This window comes from Rattus norvegicus, chromosome 4 (assembly GCF_021556685.1).
Source record: "Rattus norvegicus strain SHRSP/BbbUtx chromosome 4, alternate assembly SHRSP_T2T, whole genome shotgun sequence".
NCBI classification, from domain to species: Eukaryota; Metazoa; Chordata; class Mammalia; order Rodentia; family Muridae; genus Rattus; species Rattus norvegicus.
Genome location: NC_141537.1, coordinates 27450696 through 27477210, shown reverse-complemented (window position 1 = coordinate 27477210; position 26515 = coordinate 27450696). Strand labels below are relative to the sequence as shown.

The 26515-nt window shown below is 35.8% G+C and overlaps 2 protein-coding genes across 2 annotated transcripts in view; one reads left to right on the top strand and one right to left on the bottom strand.

Annotated features, from left to right (window-relative positions):
* Zfp804b (zinc finger protein 804B) overlaps nt 1-26515 on the bottom strand; it is a 551800-nt gene that overhangs the window by 503064 nt on the left and 22221 nt on the right.
* Nucleotides 11334-14635, top strand: Tex47 (testis expressed 47). Its single transcript, NM_001077681.1, is given in 2 exon segments — nt 11334-11360; nt 11931-14635. A coding segment is annotated over 1 exon segment (762 nt). The 5' UTR covers nt 11334-11360; nt 11931-11996; the 3' UTR covers nt 12759-14635.

Here is a 26515-nt window from a genome sequence, read left to right as displayed (position 1 = left end):
ACACTGTAAAAATGTGTTTAGTCCAGAAACATACTGACTTCTTATTTAGAAACAAAAATAAATAAACAAAAAAAATCAACAACAACAACAAAAACCAAATCATAGAAGGTATTTAGAAGGGCTAGAGTCTCAAGTCTAAAAAAAAAAAAAAAGAAAACAGGAATTTCTTCATTTTTTATGAAACACAATGCATAGGAAATGACCTTAGAAAAAAATCTAAAAGTAGCCTGGCTCTGAAATAGATTACTAGAGGCAGATCTAGCACTTAAGAATGATCCACTAAACACAAAGGGTATCATTGATCCCATACTCTACATCTCACAGCCTTTGAGCCTTGGATCCAAGGTAGATGTTCAATTTGGACAAAAGTCAAAAGTTAAAATGCATGCTTTCTTCTACTGTGCTGTGGCTATTGCTGAAAACTTCCAGAAATAGAGAGACAGAGACGGGGAGACCATGAGACCAGAAAAAAAAAACAAAACATGGACACAGAGAAAGACAGAAACAGATACAGAAACCCAGAGGAGAAAAGAGAAACAGACAGAGATGGCAGAGGCAAAGAGATTAGTATAAGTCTTTAGCAGAAAGGTACGGTATTTTGAGCAGAATATGAAGGATTTAATGTATCATGCAAGGATTGGAGACTAGAGAGATGACTCAACAGATAAGACATGCCTCAGACATGGGCTCTGTCCGTAGTTCCCATCAGGATGCTCACATTAACTGCAGTTCCAGAGGATCTGATGTTGTTTTCTTGCCTCAGCAGCCACTTGATATAGTATACATATTTGTGTGTGTGTGTATACATATAAAATGCTAGATGATTCAGAAGAGTTTAAAATTTGAATAGTTCTCATATTTAACCTCCCCAAAGCTATCATGATTTGGAGAATTTTGCATTTACAGTTGTTTCTTTATTCGATCTGTCTGATTATGAGTTTCTCTAGTGTACCACAATTAAACAGTAAAAGTTGTGTAGTTAAATAAAAACAGAATTACACAAAGAATGTAAATTATTCTAGTAGAGTTTTTATTTCTAATAACTAGGTTATTGGGCTAGGAGTTAAGAACTTAGCTAATTTAACCACTATCTTATAAAATTGGTTATTTAAATTTTCCTATAGTTAAAAGAAACACAAAGTAATTCGATTTGAGAACACAGGACACATAGTCAACAAGTCTACTTTGCCAAAACAAACAAATGAACAAACAAAAGACCAATGAAAAAAGCCACAACCCTCTGGTGAGACAGAAGTGTTCCATTTTAAAGTGATTTCCAAGAGGCCAATCATGGCCTCTACATAGTAAAAGGTCCCTGTTTTTATGGAGACTAATAATTACCATAAAAGTAGTAGCAGGCATCATATGGTTATTTACATGCCCTTAGTCTAGATCTGTAATGCAAGAAGAGGGAGGGCAAATGCCTCCCTCTCCACTATGAAGGGCTCATCACCCATGGGGATCCACACCCTGGACTTAGCAACCACCCCTGTCTTGCTTTGTTCAAACGATGTTATTTTCACAAAATATATAGTCCCTCCAAAACAAAACAAAACAAAACAAAACAGAACAGAACAGAACAAAACAAAGGTTGTACCTTTAAGTATGTGTATTAAAATGTGTGAGCCGCCATTGCACTGGGTTCTCATATTCCACAGTTGCTAATGGTATTTAGTAGGTTTAGTTTCTGAAAATATATATTGGCATCTTGAATTTGAATCAGAAGTTGTCTTTACAGTTAGTGTTGATGAGAACACTTTCAGAATAATGAAGGTTGAATAAATCAGGGGAAACTGGTTAGGAATCTAGGACACAGTCAGTCTGTACAAATGTTTCATGTTCCTATTGCTATTCTTCTAATTTCATAAAAAAATAATGTTTGCATGGAGTTTGATAGACATTACTCTTTAAACAAAGAATTGTGAAATTTCTAAATTCTAATAAAAATATGTTCAAGATACAAAACTATTTAATAGGTGTTTCTGACTATAAAACCTTTGCCTTGCCAGATAGACTAAGAATACCCATTACACCACTCACCATCAGGCATAGAATCGGATTATATTATTTCTTTTCCTAAAATAACGTTTAACGAGTGCTTATCGAGTACAACAAAATTCAGATTCCTATGATTGATCTGGGAATAGCCTTGGCACTATGTGGTTATCAAAACAACTATCATCTGTCTTGGAAATTAGTCCAGTAGCAGGTATCACGCTATTGCTGCGTCTTTTATGTAAACATTCTGCCAACTTTGCTATAAGGTAAACAACTTTCAGGTTGCAAGGGCACTAGACTCTGTCATGCGGCATTTCCCTTAACCATACAATAGCTTTCTGTCAGTACTCCATTTTCTCCATCTCATGAAGCAATTGAATAAAGATAAACCAAAAACAAGCTGTAATAATTATGTTCACTTATTGAAGCTATTTTATCATAATCCAGAATGTACATAGTAGACATTTCTATCAGAATTATGAAGATATTAGTCCATGCATACTCCCTTTTGTGTATATAAACATCAAGGGCCCTCAAAGATTGCATGTCTTAGTAGATTAAGGGAAAGTTTTTGGTGACTAGGTGACCTAATATGATATGGAACAAGTGTAATAATAAGTAATGTCTGTAGAAACAGAAAACAGTCAGATTAAAATAAAAATTAAAAAAAGTGGGTGTAATTCAAAATTTAATATTATTTATACTCTAAAAGATAGAAATACGGGCTGGAGAGATGACTCAGCAGTTAAGAGCACCCGACTACTCTTCCAGAGGTCTTGAGTTCAATTCCCAGCAACCACATGGTGGCTCACAACCATCTGTAAAGAGATCTGATCCCCTCTTCTGGATATAATAAATGAATAAGTCTTTTTAAAAAAGATAGAAATACATCCTGTATTCTTAAAATATTTTCAGGCATAGAACACTGTATTCTGCTTTTGAACTCCAGTTGTTCCAAAAAACACAATAGCGATTTGGCTAGGTACTAGAATGCTTATTTTCAGTGCAGAAAACCCTTGGATCTCCACTACATACGTAACCCGTAATCTTCCCCCTTTCCAGTTCATAATCCAAACACGTGCACACCAAAGCTTGTGAGAAGTACCTGATCTGTGATCAATAACTCCACTGCAGTTCACTCAACTGTTTTGACTCCTCTGAATCCGCCCCCCCCCAAAAAAAAAACAAAGAAAAGAAGAAAAGACAAAAGAAAAAAACCTACTTACATCCCAGAAAATGTGAATTTGGTGACTTATAATGGTAATATCAAATGTTAAATACCTACTCCTTTCTTTAGAATTTTAACACTAATCCACTTTGAAACCCCCTTGAATTGATCTTCTGAAATTGCTTTTATTTTCCGTCTATTTCTGGTATTTAGTTGGCTCTTTCTCTATTTGCTCAACGTGTTCCAAAGATATCTGAACCACCTTTGTTCACGAGGATACCATGGCCTCACACTTCCTGAGTACTCAGTTCTTCCCTCAGTGCACACAAATGTTAAGTGTGCATCACATGTCCAGAACCTGTGCACTCCCATGTGCATTTATATCTAGATTCATTCATGGTAACTCCAATATAATTTACACAAATTACTTTTCTCCCTTAGATCGTGCTTTTTCTCTTCATGCTTTACCTGTGTGGGTGGGTTTTTGTTTGTTGTTGTCTTTTTTTGTTGTTGCTTTGTTTTTTTGGCTTGGGGTGTGTTTGTGTGTGTTACATACACCCAGATGTGTGGACACGTGCACCTGTGCATTTTTGCTTGTTTCAGTTTGTTTGTTTATAACATGGTTCTAGGGAGTCGGTCTCTGCTTTTCATGTGTATACAGCAAGAACTTTTGCCTCCTGAAAATGCCCTGCTCTCACATCTGTATTTTTACAACTATATTGTAACAGTAATGGGCATTCAAATTCACTGGGTCATCTATAAATCCTTAGCCTTTATTTTCAGATGGTCATACCTGTGTGCCTTGATGATGGTTACCTACGTTCCTCTGTCTTCAGTTGCTTGCATCTGTATTCAATGATGGTATCTTCCTACCTTCCTCAGTTTTCACCATTGCTTTGTCTCAAATTCTAAGTGTCCAACTGAGGCGAATCATACCAACACAGTGTTCTCTTGAGGCCATGAAAACCACTCTATACTGAGATAACTGAACTGTGCTTTGATAGCCTCCATCTTTCAACATTTTCTCCCTCTTTTGCCTCCTGGGGGACTCAGACTTCCTAAGTCTTGTTCCTCCTAATTGAGCTGAGTTCATGATGCATCATTTTCTCATTCTCTCCATTAAATGTCTCCCAAGATGCATGATATCAGAACCTCAAATTGAAGCAACACAGCTGTAATCGTTCATTATTATCAGTATGTGTGATGAGTATCTGGTGTGTGTGTATCTGTGTGTAATTATATAGGACTACGCAGGTGGAGAACAGAGGTTCACACTAAGTGCCTTCCTCAATAGCTCTCCATCTTATTATTTGGGGGAAGGTTCTTTAAAAACATTTTTGATATTAATTTTAGGATAATAATACTACTATGTACTCAATACCTGTGTTCATTTTCTCAAGGTTTCTGTTAAGGTTTACACTGCTGGTAGTTAGTCTTTTCTCTCATAAACTAACTTCGGCCTAAAGACTTGGAGATGCAAATAAACAGGCTATGCTAGTTTCTCTAACAGGAACTACTGGAGTAAGAAAATACACAAAGATACAAGGTTCATTTGTCCCATAGTTCAAAGGTTTCTGTCTATGATCATCTGGCTCAGTTGATCTGGCTTACTTCCTGCAGAGCAGCACTCAACTGGGAGTTGGAGTATACAAGGAAGGAGTAAGACACTCCCTGTAGGGCAGCCAGCCAGCATCAAACAATGAGGTTGAAGGAGAGCAGGCTCTAAGAGTGCTTTCAACCACCAATGATCTCCAGCCTTTCACGATTTATAAACTATCTCAGAACATAGACCACATGAAAACTAAGAGAGTATTCTAGGCCTAAACTCTGGCACGAGCTGCACTTTGAACATAGTTAAGTCATACATTTTAGTGTTATTTACTGAGATTCTGATATTTACTGTTGCCAAACCTGGAGATCCTGTGGTCCGTATATTATTGCAGCTTCCGTAACAAACTAGTAACATTTTTTGAAGAAGGAGAAAAACAAAAAACAAATAGAAGAAAAAAAGAAGAAAATAGAAGAACAAGAACAACATTTCATACCTCTCAACATTTCTTTACAGTCCAAGATTCCCATAGCTTCTTTAATTTTATCAATTTTATTCATGTTACATGTATCAACACTTACTTAAATCCCTTTTCTTCCAGGCAGGTTCCAGGATGCTGTTCTTTGCAATATTCATTGTTTATGTTTTTACCATGGTACTTCACTTCTACATTAACTAGTCAAGAACACTCAGATCCATTAAAATTTTCATGCACACATATAAGAACTGGTTGACAAGGCTATGGTCAATGTTTGGCACCACTCTCAACAGACAGTAGACTTAGATGAAATATCTGAATTTAACATGTGTGCCTGTGCTGTCTTTGACAAGTATCTTCCAAAGGCTATTCTATACTGCTTTGGGAAGAAAATCAGATATAAAAGAAAGCACATGATTATATTTTGTTTTACACTTAACTCAAATGGTAAAACCAGTTGTATTCTGGTATGCTTCATGAAGCTGTACACTACCTCCTCTAAGACTATGACTTTGGCTTTACCAGGTGTTAGTGACTTACTTAGACTATGTATTCTGTTAGCAAGATGGGTAAGTTGTGTTGAAACGCATGATACATTTAAGGGAAACAGTGCTCCTTTTCTCTCTAATCTGAAGCACAAATGAAAGATTAAAGTGGCTATGGATTGTCTGTAAAATCAAGTCTAGTTTTCACAAAGTATTCATTCTTAAAGTGGAAATTCAGAAGTCATTCCATAAACCTTGTGGTTGTTTAAGTGGTCCACAGAGACTCGTATATTTGACCAGTTCCCAGTTGGTAGACCATTTAGGAAGGATCATATGATGTGGGCTTCTTGAAGTAGTATGTGACAGGATAAGCTTTGAGTTTTAAATCTCTTCTCCAGGCCCAGTCTCTCCCTATTTCTGCTTCTTGCTTACAGATAAGATGTAAACTCTAAGCTACTGTACCAGCACCGTACTTGTGTGCTTTACGTTATACTATGCCTCTTGCCATAATTGTCAGAGATTCACATTCCCTGTTTTTGGAAGTTGCCTTGTCATGCTGTCTCTTCACAGCAATAGAACAGTAACCAAGACAGTTCTGCTCCCCATAAGAGGATGCTAATATAAGAACTCTGTCACTAAGGAAACCCAGATATCCTTCCTATTTCAATGTGTCTAAAGTATTGAACATCATCCTCTCCATTCCTGACCTTTTCTACAAACACCTAAGACGTGAGAGCATTCCATTGCCCCTACTGCATGCTATGTACCTAAAATCAAGAAGTGTATGTGTTTCCAACTTGTATGCCATTTGTGCTGTCGATAAATACAAGAGAAATGACTAGAAAATCAAAGTAGGATAAGTTTCTTGAATTACAGTTATTATGTTGATATTTTCCTTATTTGTATATTACTCAGGTGCTATGGGATCTCTGACTTCTCAAGTAGCTATCAGATCAGATAAATGTACTTCCTTGAATCAAGTTGACATTTTTTAAGGACTCAGTTGTGGTAGTTAAATAATAATAAAGAATTATGGAGGTTTCCATGCCAGTGCTAGAGAATTTGCTATGGTGGGACATATTGGCTTCTGTGTGAAACTGATCCGTGTCCCTATAAAGAGAACTACTAGGGTAGGTGAGAGTTTAATATTTTTCCAGTGCAAGCATGGCAAGGAAGCTGATGAGAGTAGATTTGAATAATGTGTTAGCTATTTACTATCCCAAATTTAGCATCTTCCTCTAAAATCTGTGAAAAGAATGTGCACCTGTCTAAGATAGATATATAAAGTACCCACTACAGGCCATTAATGATATTTAATCCTCTCTATATGGTCTGTGTGCCCTATAGAGGCAAGAACATTATGAGTTTATTAAAAAAAATGTTTGATCTTGGAAAACAAACAAAGATTATGAAGTCTGTGAGAAATCATGAGGTATACTGTTTGACATGTGTTATGACTAGGTTATAGAAAATAGGCTAGTATGAAATTATAGGATGTGTGATTGACAAAAAGCAAGAAAAGAAGACAAATACCACTTGAACTTTCTAGACAGTCATGTAGAAATAGGACTAAAAATCAGGAGAGCAGCTTAACTAACATTTGAGAACTAAAATAAAATAAATTTAAGGTAATGTTTGGGAAATAGAATAAAGCCGTATAACAAAATATCTGGGTTAGTAAAATTACCGTTTTGAGATGTACAAACTTGACACAGTCAGATAATTTCTAAGATAAAAAGAATGATAATTCATGTTTTTAAATCTGACATCAATTAGTCTTTGTTAAGAGATTAGTATGTTTTGGAAAATGACTACTCTGGTTGAAATAGTACACCATCTATGTATTTATAATGATGAAATACCACTTTTTCTATTAGCTTTATATTAGAAAGAAAACAATATGTGAAAGAAAAAGGTAACAAAATTCACATATAGGGAGGGAGGAAACAACCATTGAACTCCTTTTCACAGGAGAATGAATGAGAAAGGCATATGGAAACATTCTGGACAGAGAAGCCAGAGCTGCTAGGCTTCAATGCTAATCGAAACAGAAATCTTTTTTCTTTCTTTTTCTATTATTATCTTTAATCTTTCTTACAGTCCAGTTCTCATTCTGCCCTCCAACAGTTCCTCATTCCATTCCTCCCTCCCCCAACTCCAAGAGAATGTACCTATGCACACACAAACTCCCATACCCTTCCAAGCTTCGCCATTCCCTGAGCCCTCAAGTCTCTCAAGGGTTAGGTGCATCTTCTCTTACTGAGGCCAGACCAGGTATTGGGCGGGGAGGGGTGAGGTTCTGAGGGCTAGCAAAATGAATGGAAATACAACCTCGGGAGGCGGGTGGTGGGGGAACCTCTGAAATGTACCAGAGACCCAGGGTGGGAGAGAATCTCAAGACTCAAAGGGAGTGACCTTAGATGAAGTGCCCAACAATGGGAGGCAGAGAACATGTAGAGTCCACCTCTAGAAGAAAGACAGAGCATCAAGTGGAGGGATGGGGTGGCCATCCCACAATCAAAAACTCTCACTCAGAATTGTCCCTGTCTAAAACAACTGCAGGGACAAAAATGGAGAAGAGACTGAGGGAAAGGAGGTCCAGCAACCAGCCCAAATTAGGACCCATCTCAAAAGGAGGCTCTAAGGCCTGACACTGTTACCGTTGCTACAGTGTGCTTACAGACAGGAGCCTAGCACAGCTGCCCTCTGAGAGGCCCAAAAGCTGACTGAGATAGATGCAGAAACTTACACCCAACCAACCGACAAAGCTTTTTAAATTTATTATTCAAGCCCTGTGGTTGAATTAGGGAAAAGCCGGAAGAAGCTAATGAGTAGGGTGACCCCATAGAAAGACCAGCAGTCTCAACCAACCTAGACCCCTAAAATCACTCAGACACTGAACCACCAACCAGTCAACACACACGAACTATACCTAGGTCCCCAACATATACACAGCAGAGGACTACCTGGTCTGGCCCCCAAACAGAAACCTTACCAAAGTAATTTTCCTAAAGAAGTGGAGGGTCACAAACTTCATGGTTGGAAGGCAGAAACAGAGAGAAGACAAGTATGGAAAAAATACCCTGGATTATTTACCACCAGATTTGTAAAGCCCAACAAGACATCAGCAACACATAAGGGATTTAAAATCTCACTCAAAGACTGAACAGATTACACTCTTTTCCTGTTTGTTCTTTCAGGGACATACTATAATCAGAAAAAAAAACATGCATGAAGAAAAACAGTCTGAGGTGAGAAAAATAACCCTATGGTTAACTTACTTTTAAGGCTGGCCCTTGCCTAACCTCCCCCAAAATATGAGTAGAAGAATCCGATGAGATTTTTTTCTTTGTTTTTTGTGCATTCAGAGAGGGGTGCTTAGGAGCAAAAATGCAAATGCCCTGGAAGTTTCTGGTGACTATGAGTGGCACCAGCATTTGGTAGCAAACCATTTGGTAACATGTTCCCATGTTTTCTCTGATCTCATTCACCACTGGAGGCTGGTAATAATGCCATAGCTATTTCTTCAGCCTTTGAATGAAGGTCTTACCCTTCTAGTATTCAAATAGCAGCAGGGACTCTGTAAAATTATTATAAAATATAAATATAACCCTATGAATTACTATACAGGCTTACATTTTATAATCTAAGATTAATGTCTGGGATAGAGACATCTGGAGGAGTATGAAAGAGGTGAAAATCAAGAATTTCAAATGCATTTTGAAATACGGATTTGTTGGTTTGGTTTGAGACAGGATTTCTCTGTGTAGCCCTTGCTGTCCTGAAACCCTCTTTGCAGATCAGGCTGCCCTTAAACTCAGAGAAATGCCTACCTCTACCTCCCAAATACTGGGATTAAAGGTGTAGGCCATCACACCAGGCTAAATGAGAATTTTTCAAGTAAGGTAAGAAATATAATTTGAGATTAATGTTTAAATTTAATTAAAGAAATATAAAAAGACAATAAAATTATTTTCATTTAGAAATTATGAGCCAAGAAGTTAATCCAGATATTAAGGAACCTTTTAACTGTTTTTAGTTATTTTAACTTTTTAAAGTTATGAAGATAATTACAATATATTTTCCTTACCTTTCCCCACTCTGAGTTCATCTATATACCATTTCCTCTGTTCCTTCAAATTTATGCCCTTTCCCCCACTAATTGTTACTGGATGTACATATTTATATACATATATGCTCTTAAATATAACCCGTTCAGTCTGCATAATGTTGAGTTCTATGTATGTTTTCAGGGGTTTTACCATTTGGCTCTACAGAGTCTTTGCAAATGAAAAGACCTCAATAAAAATAATATTTACAACCTCGACCTCTAAATTTCAGAATGCAGACTTAACATCTATGGAAAGAAGAGTTCTAAGTAAGTGACCTGAGGAAATGACTTGAGAGTATTCTGTCAAGAGCAGATATTTGAATGGGCTCAGTTTTTCTTTGTCAGTGTCAGCAAAATAGTTGTGTCATCATGAAGCTTTCGAAGATTTCCAGTCTATAGATGAACTCAGAGGGAGTCACATTCCGCACCAATTACACATTTGGGAGGAGAAGCAAGATTGAGCACCTTTCTGGTGTCCTCATAAATGAGAATCCAGAGGCCACTGAGCCAACTATGTGGAAGCAGGGTGTGAGGTCTCTATGACAACAGAGTTTCAGCATTGTCCAGAGCTGGATACCAAAAGAATTCGACTAGGGCACAGATATAGATTTGGGGAAAAAATTTAACGAGGGACAACGTCAAGAAATAAGGGAGGAAAGAAGGCTATGGAAGGCTATCTTCAAAACTGTTCTATTTCACAAAGTGTAAAGGAGAATGGAGAGAATCACAACCCCAAGACAAGACACTGACAAGTGAGCACCTTGGAGGGGCTTCGGCGAGCAAGGAGCTGAGTCACAATGACTGAGGGATTATGGTCGGTTGTTATGCATCACACAATTAAAGATTTATTAAATCACCTCTCAGCCTTCACTTTCTGGAATAATTTATCACTGAAAATCATTAAAATCAGACCATTAGTTTGAATAATGAAAATCTCAGGAGAAAAATGTTCTCTGAGGTTCTTTTTTTTATTAAGTAGGTTTTTTTTCTCTAACTCTGTCACATTCAAACTATTGTTTAGAGCTAATGTGGATGTAATATGGAAAGGTGATTTTATTTTAAATTCTAAAAATTAACTTAAATTCACATTAAGTAGCCCAAAACTGTTATCAGTTCTATAACAGATACACTGACACAGAGATTCACTTAGGTGTTCCTAAAGTTTGTAACTAGTATTTAGGCGAACTATAGGAACAAGATTTACTACCATAGCTTTTATTTACCAAGATAAAGAGATATAAAAGTGCCCAGGTCTGCTTCCTGTCTGACAAACAAAGGCCTGTGGCCAAAACAAACAGAAAACAAAAATCAAAAAAACCAAAAGGCATTCTGAAAAAGAAGCTCCCATTTTCCCCCCACAACCACAGTACTGTTGAGGTTTTTGCTGGGATAATCTCATTAAATCAGACATAGGACTAGATACACTGTGGCTCTTTGATACCAGGGATATTCTAACCCCTTTCATGACCTATGGTGATAGAACACTGGCTAGGACAGTTGAGAGGATAGGACACTGGCAGTTAGAAGCATGGCAGAGGTCAAGTCAAGAGGACCTCAGACCTCAAAGACAGGTAAATGTACCTGACCTGTTAAGAAAGTTAAGGTGCCCTGGGTGTGGGGCTGGAACATGAGGTTAGGTCAAAGTAGCAGTCTGCTTTACTGAAAACTTTATAAGACAGCAACAAAGAAGAAATGTATTGATAAAAGGATAAACCAGTCAATTACCAACCCTCCAAAGTGTACTGTTACTGTTAAAGCAAGACTATTAAATTTTAGTATTGGGAGTAAATGTTAAATAAACTAATAATAGCCTTTAGTACACCTGATTTATTTTTATCTTTGCAGGCCAGTTAAATTTATGTTAAATATTAGATAAACCACTTGACCTAGAAACAACATTTAAAAGCCTCAAGTATAATTTGTAATCACGGTTACCCAGAGAGGGCTTTTACTAAAGCATGGTAGTTATTTCCTCGTGACCTCAGAAGCAATGGCTGTATTTGCATTCTCATTCTCACCCCTGCTTCCATTTCTAAGACTTGGTCACAGCACAGAGTAGGGATTTTGTTAGTTATTCACTAACATCTGACAAAATGTTAACCCCTTTTTTTGTTTGTTTTTATTTTTATTTTTGCCATAAGAAATAAAAGTAACAGTCTGTCACCAGTGAGACTTGTAATCATCTAGAAAAAGAAATAAGATTCATCATGTCTTTCATCGTCCATAATCGGAGGAGCAGCAAAAAGCAATTTCAAGTGGATCCTCTACTTATGCCCAAGGTTCCTCGTATCAATTACTTGCACATCCAGGAAGAGAAGCACAGGCTACAGCTGAAGAAATTCCTCCTTCACAGGTTGTTTCTAGTGGGCTACATACAAGCCAACACAGAGAAAAAGGAAATTTCTGAATACTATGAGCAACTGTTTCAGTCAATTCTGAAACACCATTTAGGTGAAGTAGTGACAGGACTCTTCCTTATATACCCAAGTTCGTTTCTGCACATCCTGGAGAGCTCCAATGGCACACTGTTCCGGATTCTTCTAGATTACGTTGCCCATGAAAAGAGCGAAAGAGAATTTATGATCCAAAACATGAAAATCATCGTTGCTTCTCATAACATCCCCACGAGGCTGTTCATGCAGTGGCACATCTCTATCATCAAAGTCCCGGTTTTGTACCTAGATGACGACACGCAGTCGCAGTCCGTAGAGGAAGTCACCACAGATTTCCTCACCTTGACTCACAAACTGGCACTCCATCTTTACAAGACGGTAAAACTGGGTGGTAAAGGGCCAGGTGACAACCTACACCAACTTGCCCCGGAACTCATTCTCCCAGAAAAAACTATCAAGTACTTATGCAAAGCCACAGAATTCATGGACCCAGCATCATTCTTAAGCATGTATAACAGACCCATACACATTACCATGGATTCTGATATTGTGTGGCCGGCTCCTTCCCGTTTCTAGGATGGGGAGAGATGATTTGGGTCTGTCAAAAGTTTGTTTTTTTTTTTACTACTTTAGAAACAAAGGAAATATCTAAACTTACTCTTTAAAAAGAACAACATTGAAGTTAGCACACACTTAGAATGCTAATATTAGAACTAAACATAGAAATATATCTGCTTGTTGTGGTATGAAGCTCAATACATTTTTTTAAAAAAGTAAATGGGTTTAATAAATTTGTAAGTTCCATCATTTTCATGGGATACTTTAAAGCATAGACAGAAGGAAGTTAGCACCATTTAAGTATTTCAGTTCTCATGAACTCAACAGTTAACAAGCAGTCTGTCATATGACAGAAGAAAAATGTTCGGGATGGATCATTTCTAACAGTTAGAGCCTTAAAATCCTTGCAACCTGAAGTTATAATCAAGCACACTATATAAAAGTAATACAGTCTAACATATAGGAAGGTAGGTTACAATGTAAATAGCATAGTAAGAAGAGGTAGGTCTTCCAGAACATAAGTGAATAAACTGTCATAGAAAATGAAGTCTAACTTCTGAAAACGGCCCTGAAGTACCCATATTCTGGCCTATTTGTTTAGTAATACTGAACTTATTAGAAAGCGAAACAACACAAGCGTTTTTTGTGAAACAACTGGAAAGTGCGATCAAGTGTGATTACTCGAGCACTCCTCTTTACGGCAGACCGGCAGACCTTAGAAACGGTGCAGAGTTCACGGGCGGCCTTGTTGTCCCCACTTGAAGAAACTTGTTCTTAAGTGATTATATGTTAACAACACTATAAGAGATGAGTGATGTGTGTGTGCTGTGGCAGGGTGAATATGCTCGCAGAAAGTATTTTCTAGAAGTGAGGCTTATGGTTCAAAATTAAATATTAGTGTATACTTAAAATTATGCCACATGATATTATTTTTAAAAGCCTACTCTAATGCGTCTAATCCAACATGCTCTTCTTGTCTTGTGACCTTCAGATTCCTTCTATTCCTTTTTTATGTGGCAGGCTTTGTGCTTAAAATTACACAGCCTTTTGTGTCTCTTTTAACCAACAGAGTATGACAGAAATGATGCCGTGCAACTCCAAGGCTAAATGGAAATGCCAAGTTCCTTGTTTTGTGCATTTGAACCTGAGCCCTTAGAACCCAGGCACTAGGCTGTGAATACTTTAAGCAATTCCCAGATGACATCCTCAGCAAGCAACCAGCTGACAGTAAGGCAGCAAGCGCTAGCGCTGAGTAAGACTTGGTGGACCCTGATTCTCTGCTTCTAGGGTTTCAAGCAAGACTTCTTGACACTGTATGGAAAAGCAATGGACTCTACCTGGAAATCCTGCTCAAACTAGAGACCTGAGATGATTATGAATTATAACACACATATATACAAATAACTTTCATCAGTTACTCTTCATTACTAGATGTCTACAAGTAAACTCTCACTAGGCGTCCAATCATTGCAGTTGTCTGGATGCCACGACTGTGGTAAAATCTGTCCATCACATTGCTTACCTTATGTCATTTATCAGTCTATATCATGTCCTAATATAAGAAATACTGATGCATTAAACTAATAAAAATCACTAACAATCACAATCAACTACTAAAGTTACAGATATACCGAAATGGTAACATTGCTCATTTACTTAGTTCACTGAGAATTTTAAAGATTCATAAAATCAGAATATCTGTATGAAAATAAAATTTTCAATAAAACCACAAACACACAGCTCAATTATGCATTCATTATAGTAAACAGACTGTAATGAATTTGTTCAAATGAATTCACTTGTTATAGTAGTTACTTAAGAGGATTCATTTTCCTACTCTCAATGTCATTTTTTAACTCTCACGTCAAGCAAATAAAGTTTATAATCAAAGTGAGTATAAATATTTCAGGTATATCTAAGTTTTGATCACCAAAAGAATATCTACTCAACTAGTCCCATGCAGAAAGACCTTTACCTACCTATACATTCAAGATTGAGGGTGTCAGTCCCTATGTTTAGATCCTTAAACCATTCGAAGTTGAACTTTAAGTAGGTGTGAGATAAGCACAGTTTCATCATTCTATATGTGGGCTATCCAGCTTGAGCAGCCATATTGGTTGAGGATTCTGATGTTTCTCTAATGTGTATTTTAGAACTACATGGCAATAATCAGGTAAGGATAGGAACATGGGCAGAGATCCGGATTCTGAATTCTGTTCCATTTAAATGTTTCTGCTTACTTGAGTTACTCTGTAGTATAATTGAATATTGAGGTTGGTGGAACCTCTGGCGATGTTTAACTGGTAGGAATTTCTTCGACCTTTTCTGATTTCGTATTAGATTGGAGATGTTTTTATTTCTGTGAAGAGTTGCATTAGATGCATAGTGGGTGTGGCATTGACTCTATAGACTGCTTTAGGGAGGATGGCCATTTCCCAACATTATTCCTACCGATCCATGTATATAAGAGGTATAGTGGGTGTGGCTTTGAATCTATAGGCTGCTTTAGGGAGGGCAGTCATTTCCCAACATTATTCCTACCGATCCATGTATATAGGAGGTCCTTCCACCTTCTGCTACCGTCCTAAGCTTCTAACACTGTCATTGTGCAAGTCCTTTACTTACAATTTATTAAGGCAATGATGAGTAGTCTTGTTTAACTGACTTCTTCATCATTATGTTTGCTTTTTGGTACACATGGCCACTGATTTTTATGTACTAAGTTTATATGCTGATACTGGTTGAATGTTTATCAGCTCTAGAACTCTTCTGGTAGAGTCTTTACAGACTTTCATGTATAGAATCCTATCGTGTACAGAGAAGGAAGCTTTGACTTATTCTTTCCTTAGCTTTCCTTCCTTTATTTTCTCTGGTTTTACTACTCTCATATTACAAGAATGCTATTGCAGAAAAGAAATGAGAATGGCATTCTTTATCTTGTTCCTGATTCTGGTGCAAATGATTTTTCTGCATTGAGTGTCATCTTGGCTGTATAGTATTAAGATTGGTCCTTTGTACCCCTAGGTTATCCAAGACTTACTTGACCAATAGATATTGATTCTTTTCAATGGTCCTTTCGGCATATAAGGATATGATCATGTGGTTTCTATCCCTGAGTATGTTTATTATAAGGTGAATATACTAATTGATCTGCATATACTGAATCATCTTTGAATCTCTAGGATGAGTCAAACTTAATCATGATGAATGATCGTTTAGAAAGGTTTCAAAATTCAGTTTGCAAGCATTTTATCAAGATTTTCACACCTATTTTAATCAGGGAAATTGCCTAATAATTCTTTCTCTTTATTGTACTGGTGTATATTTGGTTTGGATATTGGGGTAGTGAGAGTTTTGTAAAAACAAAATGAAAGTGTTTTGTTTTCTTTTTTATGAAATATTGTAAACATTAGTAGTGCTTTGAAGAACCGGTACAATTCTGTACTGAATCCATCTGTTTGTGCTCTTTGTTTTTAAATTGGGAAATGTTTTCTTAGTGTCATTGGATGCCATGAATCACTTTAAATGTTTTATTTTTGTTTTGATTTAGCCTTGGTAAGCCATATACATCCAGACATTGAACTATAGTATTTTGTTAAGATTTCCAATTTAGTGAAATAAAATACTTCTATTATGCCTTTATTATACTCTGAATTGCTTCAATGTCTACTGTTTCTTCTTTCACTTTTGACTTCATTGATTTGCCTACCCCCTCCCCATCTTTTTTCAGTTAGTTTGGTTGAAGTTGTATCAAATTCCTTAATATTTTCAAAGAATTAAATCTTCATTTCATTGGTTCTTTATATTTTTGTTTATTGGTGCTTCAATCATTTCAACCATGAATTTGATTATCTCTTGCTGCCTACTGTTTGGGGGTATTGTTTTTTGTTTTTAAAATATCTAAGGTTTATGATTGATTTATTAATTTGGGATCTCTAAAAGACTTTCCAATGGAAGAAATTTTATTTGGCTTACCATTCCAGAGCAGAGGGTTACAAAATTGGGAGGCATTGAAGATTGCATCCAGAGCAGGAGGGTGAGAGAGCACATGTTCAATCATTAGAACATAAACTAGAAAGGGAACAAGACAATAAATTCCCGAAATTCTCTCTGTTTTAGGCACTACGTCTGGCTTTGTGTCACAAACATTCTGTCACGTTGTGCTTTCTTTTTGATCCATTCCGAGAAAATTTCTATTTCTTTCTTAATTTTTTTCCTTGACCTAGCTATTATTCAGAAACATGATGTTTAGCCTTAATGAGTTTGTAAAATTTCTACCATTTCTATTGAGGTCAATATCTAGCCATTTTTCTGGCAGTCTGATAGAACACAGGATGTTATTTTAATTTTCTCTATTTGTTGAGACTTTCTTTGTGTCATATGTGGTTGATTTGGAAGAATTTTCCATGAACTACGAAGAAAAGTGTGTACTTCTCAGGACTTACTGTAATGTTGTGAGGGTGTAGATATCTTTAGATTCATTTGAATTATGATGTTTATCTACAATGTTTCTCTGTTTAGAGTTTGTTCAGATAACCTGTCTACTAGTGCAGACAGGGTATTAAAGACACCCACAATCACTGCATACCAATATCTGTGGTTTTAGATCTAACATTTCGTTTTGTTTGTTTAATAAAGTTCAAGTACTTCTGCTGGTAAGTATATGTGTAAAAGTTTAGTATCATTTTGTTGGGTTATTCCTTTAATGAATATGAAGTGAGTATCCTTTTTTGCTCTAAGTAGACGAACTGGGAGTCTATGTTGTCAGATATTACAACAAATATGTCAACTTGTTTCTTAATTCTATTTACTTGGAATACTCTTTTATAAATTTATTTTAAATGTGTTATCTATCACTGATGATGAGATGCGGTTTTTTTAGAAAGAAGAAAATATGAGCCCCGTTTTCAAATCCATTTGCTAGTCTATGTATATTACTGGGGAATTCAGCTCATAAATATTAAAAGGTTATTATTTTAAAATGTGTGGTATTCTCTCTCATTTTTGTATAGTTTGTGCAAATTTTCTCTATTTTTGTAACTGACATGATCAAAATTTATTATGTATAAGTATACAAATTATACTGAATATGAGCAACTATTGATGCAGTATTTACATTGTATTTATTATAATAAGTAACTCACAGCTAAAATAAAGCATGATAGGGGATAGGATATACATGTAAATACTACTCATCTGAATTTTGTGTCTGAAGGAGTCCTAGAACATGGGAGCACTATATAGCTATATGGATGATAGAGAATTGAATTTCTATCTATGTTCTATATATTTATTCATACATGGTTGCATGTGTACCTCAATAACAACCAGTATTCAGATCATGTTACTTAGGTTTTGTTTTGCAATTAACAGAGCCAGGGAACTATGGAAGACTTGCTGATTTTTGAGATGGTTTAAAATTGAATATGATCCTCTTGAGTATAGGTCTTTGTTTCTTTTTGTCTGCCTATCAGTTTTGTTTGTTTGCTGTTGTTTTTGTTTTTCCCTTTTTAATGAAAATAGATTCATTTCTTAAGTAACATATTTGAACTTGAACTACAGTTTCTCCTCCCTGTACTCCTTCTAGTTCTTCCTTACTTCCCATTTCATCCCAATCTACTCCATTTCTGTCTCTCATTAAAAAAGAATGGGATTTTAAAGGATAATAACAAAACACAACACATAATAATACAAATCAAATCCATCAAATAGAAATTGGGCAAGGCAAACCAAAGGAATGTAAAGAGTCCCATGAGAAGGCACAGTATCTGAGACCCATTTAAACATGTTATCTAACACTGATGGTGAGGTGTGTTTTTCAGAAGAAACAAAAAGATGGCTCCTATTTTCTAGTTCATTTGCTAGATGGATTTTATTTAGAGACAAGCTTGACCTCCCCATGTTCATGAGTCCTGTGGGTGTTGTCTTCAGCAATGAATTCTTGTTGCCAGTTTGTACAGAGAAACCTATTAGATAAGCAACCACCTGTCTTATTTGAGAATTTCCATGGGAACCGTTTGGCATGTAATCCAATTCAGGTACTAAAATCTTCATTTGGTCAAGGGATGCCCAGCTGGGATTCTGACAGCCTAATTTTTTGTAGACTTTATTAGGATCATCTATTGCAGGCATTTTCCAATGCACTAGGTTTCCATACCTCTTTTGATTACCTGTCCTGGGATTATTTATCCATGTGACTTCTAGAGTGTGTTTTTACTTCTTTTCAACCTAAAGTATTTATTCTGATATCATCTATAGAGCTGACTTAGTAGTCATAAATTCCCTTAACCTGTTTTTATCATGCAAAGGTTTTAATTTAGCACATTGTCTACAGGGCACACCATTCTGGTTGACAATTATTGCCTTATTTCTTTGCATTACTTTGCTTCTGAACTGGGGTTGGAACATCTGAGGCAGTTTGTCAGTCATGTCCTTAATTTTGTTTAAGTTACCTGAAGAGGTGTGGGGGGAACAGTGCATAGTTTTAAGCTGTAAGATGGTTGAGATATTATATTATTTTATTGGATTTGTGCTGAAAGCTCAACGATCTACTGTGTGAGTGGACAGACACTTTTAAGAGTCATCATATAGCTTGCTGGACCTCTCTTGTGCTGTTATCTGGTGTTGGTTTACAAGGTCATTGCTCTACTTTGAGTAAGCTTGGTCAACCAGAAGCAATGGGAAGATTTTGTTGAACTGTATGTATCCTTAGAAGTCCTATCAGTTCATGAGGGGCTGAGTCTACCTAGGAAACTTAGAAAGTAAGATTTTAGGGAAACAGGAAGCTTATTAAATTGATAGGAATGATCCCATTTGGAATAGAAATATTCTAGTAGAGTGAGGCATTATGACCACGCTTGATAATGCGATCTCACAGGACCTAGGAAACTTATATGATATAGCAAACCAATGCCTACCTAGTGTTTCAGAGAAAGAAATTAATGGGGGAAGTAGTCAGCCTTCATGTTACAAAGGAGCAGAGCCTAGCTGATGGATCAGGAATGGCAATCCCAGATGAGCCTAGCCTAGTTGACTATGGTGGTCTTGTGACAGATGGACAATTTAGAAGACCTTGGGAGTTTTGTGGATTGAGAAACATGGAACCTCATTTACCAAGAGGGATAGAAGTCTCCAAGGAGCTAGGCAGGATTCTAGGATACAAAGAGCAAGTCTGTCTAGTGATGTGAGGCAGGGGCTCTCTCAAGTCCCACATACATTTTCAATAAGTTTAGCAATATACACCCATTTCAAATAAGATAAACTTACCCCTAGCCAAAGCAAACCTCCATCTTTTTCAGACAAGTGAAAATGTGGCAGCCTATTGCCAAGTTCAGACAGCAAAATATTTTTTGATGATTCCATATTGTGTTAACTGACTTAATGGAGAATTAAGAATTAAGTTCTCCCTCTTGTGGTCAATAATTTCAATTTCTGAGCACCTGACCTGTAAGATTTACAAAACAAGTATAAGACATTGATTTTAAGAAAATACAGACAAAAACTGCAAAGTGCCTCACAAATAATTTACCATAATGTTCAGGAAATAAACAAGAAGAGATTTAAAGACAATAAATTGCTTTCCTCAAAGCAAGGGTAAACAATGATGAATGATAGTTCCATTTCAGTTCAAAATATTAAGTATATAAATCTTGATTCTTTTTCAAGTCTTTAAGAAAATTATTTTTATCAACTCAGTTTTTCTTGTTATTTTAGAACCGTTAACTCTATTGTGATTTAATATCAATGTAAAGTTTATATTAGTGGGATTAATAACTTATGTTAAAAATAATTCTTTCTACTACTCTTTATTAATTTGTTTAGAACAATTTCAATATTTATTAGCAATATGTTTTGTTATTAATTTATCTATTACTTGTTGACCAATCAATAAATTACTACCAATATGTTCTTCTATACATATAAATGCAGGAAAGATTTTTCTTATAACTTTGACCAAGTGCATTTGATTTAGCAAATAGAGAATGTCACCTTAATTTCTCAGTTAAAAGTCTTAAATGTTATCAGAAATGATTATGAAGCAATGAATAGCGGTATTGAGTCATTCTCCCTGTTCACTACAGTTATACTTTTATTTCAGTCCAGTCTATTCCATGATCTGAACTCCCTTCTAAGAGCTATGACTCCAAATGTGTGCTGATGTCTTCATTCATTCAACACAGACTTACTGTATAAACTGCAGGTTTTATCATCATGTTCCTGATGACTGTGTCTTCTAGTAGTAAAAGAAGAACATAGTCCTTGCCCCAACTTATATTAACTTTATAGACTAGTGTATGGATATTGCACACTCCATCGCCCTTCTATGGTTTTTCCTAGAATTTAAAGTCTCCTCTGGAAATAGCAGCTAAATTGTTTTTCTCTTTTTTCTTCCTTCCTTTCCATTCCTTCCCTTTCCTTTGCCTCTTTTTGTATAATTCCTTGCACAATATAGCTAGTAACTTTTCCAGAATGGGAGGGAGAGAAAGAAAAGCAAGAGATTAATATCCTTGCCATGTATATTAAGATAGATTAGTGAAGGGTGCTAGGAAAGCAAGCAGAAAATAGAAAAGATCTAGGCTTAGAGAGGTTTGGTATCTTTGAAGAATTTATCAGAGTGTCTGTAACACTGAGAGGAGGATAAAGATATGGATGGAGAGTGTGGCGAAGGAAAAGAATTTAAGTACTTATACATGGCCTGCATTGAATTCTTGGTTTTTCATCCATTATTCTAAGAGACTCCTTCCATGCTTTATTCTTTCTGTGTGATCTTCTCAAGACATTGTATTGAAAGAGTACAGGCATCTCCAGACCTACATGATCCAAATGGAGTCCTATCATTCTTTACCACCACTATTCTTTCAGCCTACTGCTTCACTCTATCTTTGCTCCTTTTTATTGTAAAAGTCTCAGAATGATTGCTATCAGAAATCAAAAAAATCATTCTAGAAATCCCTTTTTGTTCCTGATAGCCAAATAATAGAAAACCCATTATGTAATTTTACTGTGAATCTATATTTAATAAGTACAATACAAAAATAATATGTGAATTTCTTTTCACTATGCTTAAATATTCTAGAGGTTTCTGTTTTACCTCTGGAGTCCAATGCACACTATCACTGTGCAACAATTTTATACATGTAAATTGCATAGTTCATAACTCTGATCTGTTGATAAAATATTGGCCCAATTTAAAAAATATTTTAAGAGCATTAGAGATAAGGCTTTATATTATGAATGAAGAAATTTCTAGATGTTGAAACATATCTTCATTTTATTGAAACTGATTTTCTACAATATCCTCCTGAACAATTTCTTTAAGTCTCCTCCTACCTCTCTTTCTTAGTTCATACTCTGCTTTTATAAAAGCAAAAACAACTACTCTGTGTTGATATTTTTCTACTAATAAAACATGATAATTTGTAGTATTTTAATTGATTACTACCATTTGATCATATCCAGCAAGAGGAGTTTCTTGACTACTTACTTTATACATCAAAATTCTAAGTAAACTAATATTAGTATTTAAGTCATATAAGTGAACACTATTCTATATCATTTCTGTTACTAGCTCATTATTCATTCTTAGACAAGGGATTTATTCCCTTTTTGGGACTTTGCTCACTGACATTGTAAAAATCCACGAATGTCATAAAGAATGTAACAAAACCCAAAGGTATCAGTTATCCTGTGCTTGAAAAGTAATACAATGCATGTTTAAACCTCTAAGAAGTCAGAGTCAAGAACTAAAGTGCTTCTAATAAAATCAGTAACCCAAAGTCTGAAATAATGGCTTAACCCACTGTTGGGAAATACCTGTCAGCAAAACCAAAAATTTCCCAACAATCATCCATTCTGGACTGAGGAAAGGGCTCAGTGTGTACATAAAGATCTGGGTTCAGCCTATAGCATAAAACAAATTAAAAGTATCAGTTTTGATGCAAAATATTATAGGAAAATTCAATGCATTTAAAAGAGTATAGAATAATATATATCTTTACCTTATTCACTATCACTATCCCCAACATATCCAGACAAACATATCAGGTCTCCCCAGACCCTGTCATCATACTTTCTGAACACGTTCTTGGTGTCTCTTCACATTAATGGAAACCCAAACTATGACACATCTCTAGACAATATTGCCACTATTGCACCAGTATGCAGATGTTGCATGAATGATGGGTATTATAGCATGTCAACTCAAGTACTATTTAATACCATTGCTACCATTACCACACTGACAAACTGCATGGCATGTGTCAGCACTTTAAAAGCTAGCTAGAAAGGAAAGAGTCTCCTTGAAAGTTCAAAATTGTTTTATCTGTATTCTGCAAATAAGTATGTAGTATCTACTAATATTATCTTACCATCTAGTTATGACATGTCTCCTGGGATTGTTATTTTTTTTCACTAATGTTTGATACTCATGTTCAAACTCCACTTTAAATTATAACTTTAATTACTTCACAAACTAGTGAGGTTTCACAAAATTTCTTCCTATATTCTGTCATCCTTCCCACAGGCCCAGCCTCCCTTCCTGCATAAAATTTTAGTTCCTAATATTCCTCCTTGTTATTTCATAAAATACATATCCTACTATTGTCCATTATACCTTCACTTGAGTTTTGAGATCTTGGGTCTCTGATACTTCCTCAGGAAATTATAGGTCTCTGGCACTTCCTCAGGAAATCTTAGGTCTCTGGCACTTCCTCAGGAAATCATAGGTCTCTGGCACTTCCTCAGGAAATCTTAGGTCTCTGGCACTTCCTCAGGAAATTATAGGTCTCTGGCACTTCCTCAGGAAATCTTAGGTCTCTGGTACTTCCTCAGGTATACTTGAGTTTGATTAACTCTTCCTTTAGATCCTGGTTTCCCCATTCTAGACATTCCAAAACACGCTTCAACATTTCTACACATTTTTTATCTGCATACCCTCGGAGCAAAACTCAGGCTTAATAAACTTAATTCCTTTCATTAGTCAAATAAAAAATAAATCATCTAAACCATTTAAATACTTTACATTGGCCACTCAACATAGGCACAAGGAATATGGAGTATAAAGCATATAAAAGTCTACACATGACACTCCCAATACAATCCATTCCATTTTAATGAAGATTGACAAAAAAAGACACGTTTAGTAATGTGTTGCCTGAACTGCCCATTGCTTCCGCCAGTCAGTGAATTTTAATTCCTGGTTTACCTTTAGCAACTTATCAATCATGGGCTGAAAAAACTGTGTCAAGTCATTGTTAGGCATGGATGGGCACAGTTGTGAGCAAAAGATGCATATTTTTTACCTTCCTGTGTAATCAGTCTCTTTGCCTTTCATCCAAGAAAGAGAAATACTAAATAGACAAAATAATCATATTAGTAGATACACATGTTTCTCTGATGTCCTAATTTATCCAATTTTAAGAGGCAATGAGTGCTGTTAGGAAAGAAGAATATACACATAATCTACAATGTGTTGAAAAGACTGAGTTTTTTTTTTTTTATAAAGGCAAATAAGGCAGGACCTTTAGTTAAACAGGACTGATGAGAGATAAGGCCTATAGTAGACAGGTAACCAAATTAAATAGACACACAAAACAGGTTAAATGTCATGACTTATTCCTCAAGAGAAATAGGATAGAGTTTCATTTTAATAGCTGACATGGTAAGATGTGCATTGTACCAGAAACAACTTTAATTTGGGAGAAGAGATTAAAAGGGAACTAGGCAATTAGGCAAGAAATATAGCAGTTTAGAGACTATTACAGCAATCAACAAAAGATGGGGTAGGAGTCCACAATGGGAATGAATCTCTGTAATATACTAAAGAGACAATGAGAATAGAAAGGTGTGGGTGTGGCCAGTTATGCCAGATATTTCATTGAGAGAGGATGTGAAAAAGAAAAAAAAATTCAGGACAAAATAGCTAACAGATATAAGTTCATTCCTAGATATAGGGAAGTCTAGATCAGCAGTGGAGTGGCTAATACAGAAGATGAGAGGAGGTGTTTCTGTTTTCAGCCTGATGAATTCGTGGTATCTCCAAACAATGTTAAACTGACTGATAGAGAGTCTGATACAGTTGCCTCAGGATATGAATCTGATTCAGGGATGAAGACGTGGGCATGAGCTTTTAGTGTTATCTGTGGACTCAAGCTTGGTGTTGTCATTCCACTGAGAAAGCAGGATGAAGACACAACCTAATTCAAAGTCCAAGGAAATGTCAACATGAGTAGAAAATATTAGTTTTAAGTTGCTCTCAAACAATGATAGAAAATAGATGAAGGTGATGTCCACAAAGTAGAAGAAGAAAAAAACCTCCTAAAGAAATAAAGACTCAATGACGTCAGTTGCTGCCTTAAATTCAAGTAAAAAGATTAATAGTGGGTTTGTGAACAAGGCCATGGGTGATCTAGAGTTGTTCTCATTTTACGTTTTATGTTTTAGATCCTGAAGTAAGATGAGGTAAGCTGAGGGAAAAAACATAAGATGGGAAAATAGAACAAGTAGAACAAGTAGAGACCATATTACTAACAACTTAACTCTTGGCACTAAACTTTCAGAGTTGATTTGGGCAATATTCATTTCATTTAAAAAATGAAAATCCTACAGTGAAGAACATAATTTGTGTTTAGTTTCATTGACAATTTACAATGGTCTTGTACCATGGAATGTGGACCCAGACATAAAGGGAGGGGAGAAGAAACTTGGAGAGGTATTAAGAAAGGAAATTATGGTGAGAAAAAATGTGTGAATAAAAGCTATTTTCAATAAAAGAAAGAATAAAACAAACATGTCTAATCTGGAAATGAAAGGTTTCTCAGTAAACACTTGTTTAGCTGAATGGCTTGTTTTATAAGGAAAAAGAAATCTGCAGAAAACAAGTTTAAGCCATGTGAGGATCACCCCAGCACTCAGCTCCATGTTTTGTCTGCTCCAGTTGACTGAAAAGTGGTTCACACGATCTATCTTCATAAATCAATCATACTGCACTAGGAAACTTTGCTCTGAGATCTGATTGTTTTCTAGGTCACTTCCTTCTTTCCACCCCCTCGTGGCAACGCTAGCAAATTACAAATTGCAATCAGATCTCAATTTTCCAAACTGATGACTTTAAAGAGCAATAGAGTATAGTCAAAAGTGAGAGCAAATTCATGTACCATTTATCTCTGTGATGCATATCGTTAACTTTGAGTGTAAGTAGACCTTATATGGCATTTATAACAAAATGAAAAGGCATATCAAGTGAAATGACTCAAAAAGACTTGGAAACTTTCCCAACTCCTCTGCTACAATTTTTTCTATTGCAACTTGTGTTTAAGTCATACTTTAAGTCAATGTAATTTTTAACATCAAATAATATAGCATACATTATGTAGAGTATATATAGTATCTATATACTATATAGAATTACATATATATATATATATATATATATATATATATATATATATCAGGCGACAGAAACACTTTTCTTCTATGAAAAGGTCCAAAGTGCATATGTCAGATTCATACTAATAATTACAAAGAAAGTAGTACAAGAACTTCAGATCATTACTAAGAGTGATATATATATATATATATATATATATATATATATATATATATATATGAGAGAGAGAGAGATAGAGAGAGAGAGAGAGAGAGGGAGGGAGAGAATAAAAGAGGTAATCAAGTTCCAGTTCCATCTACTCTTAGACTATTTCCCTATTATTGTAAGCACTATCAAGACCTATGGTACTCTGTGACTATCTCTCTGACAACTCTCCTTCACAAAGTTA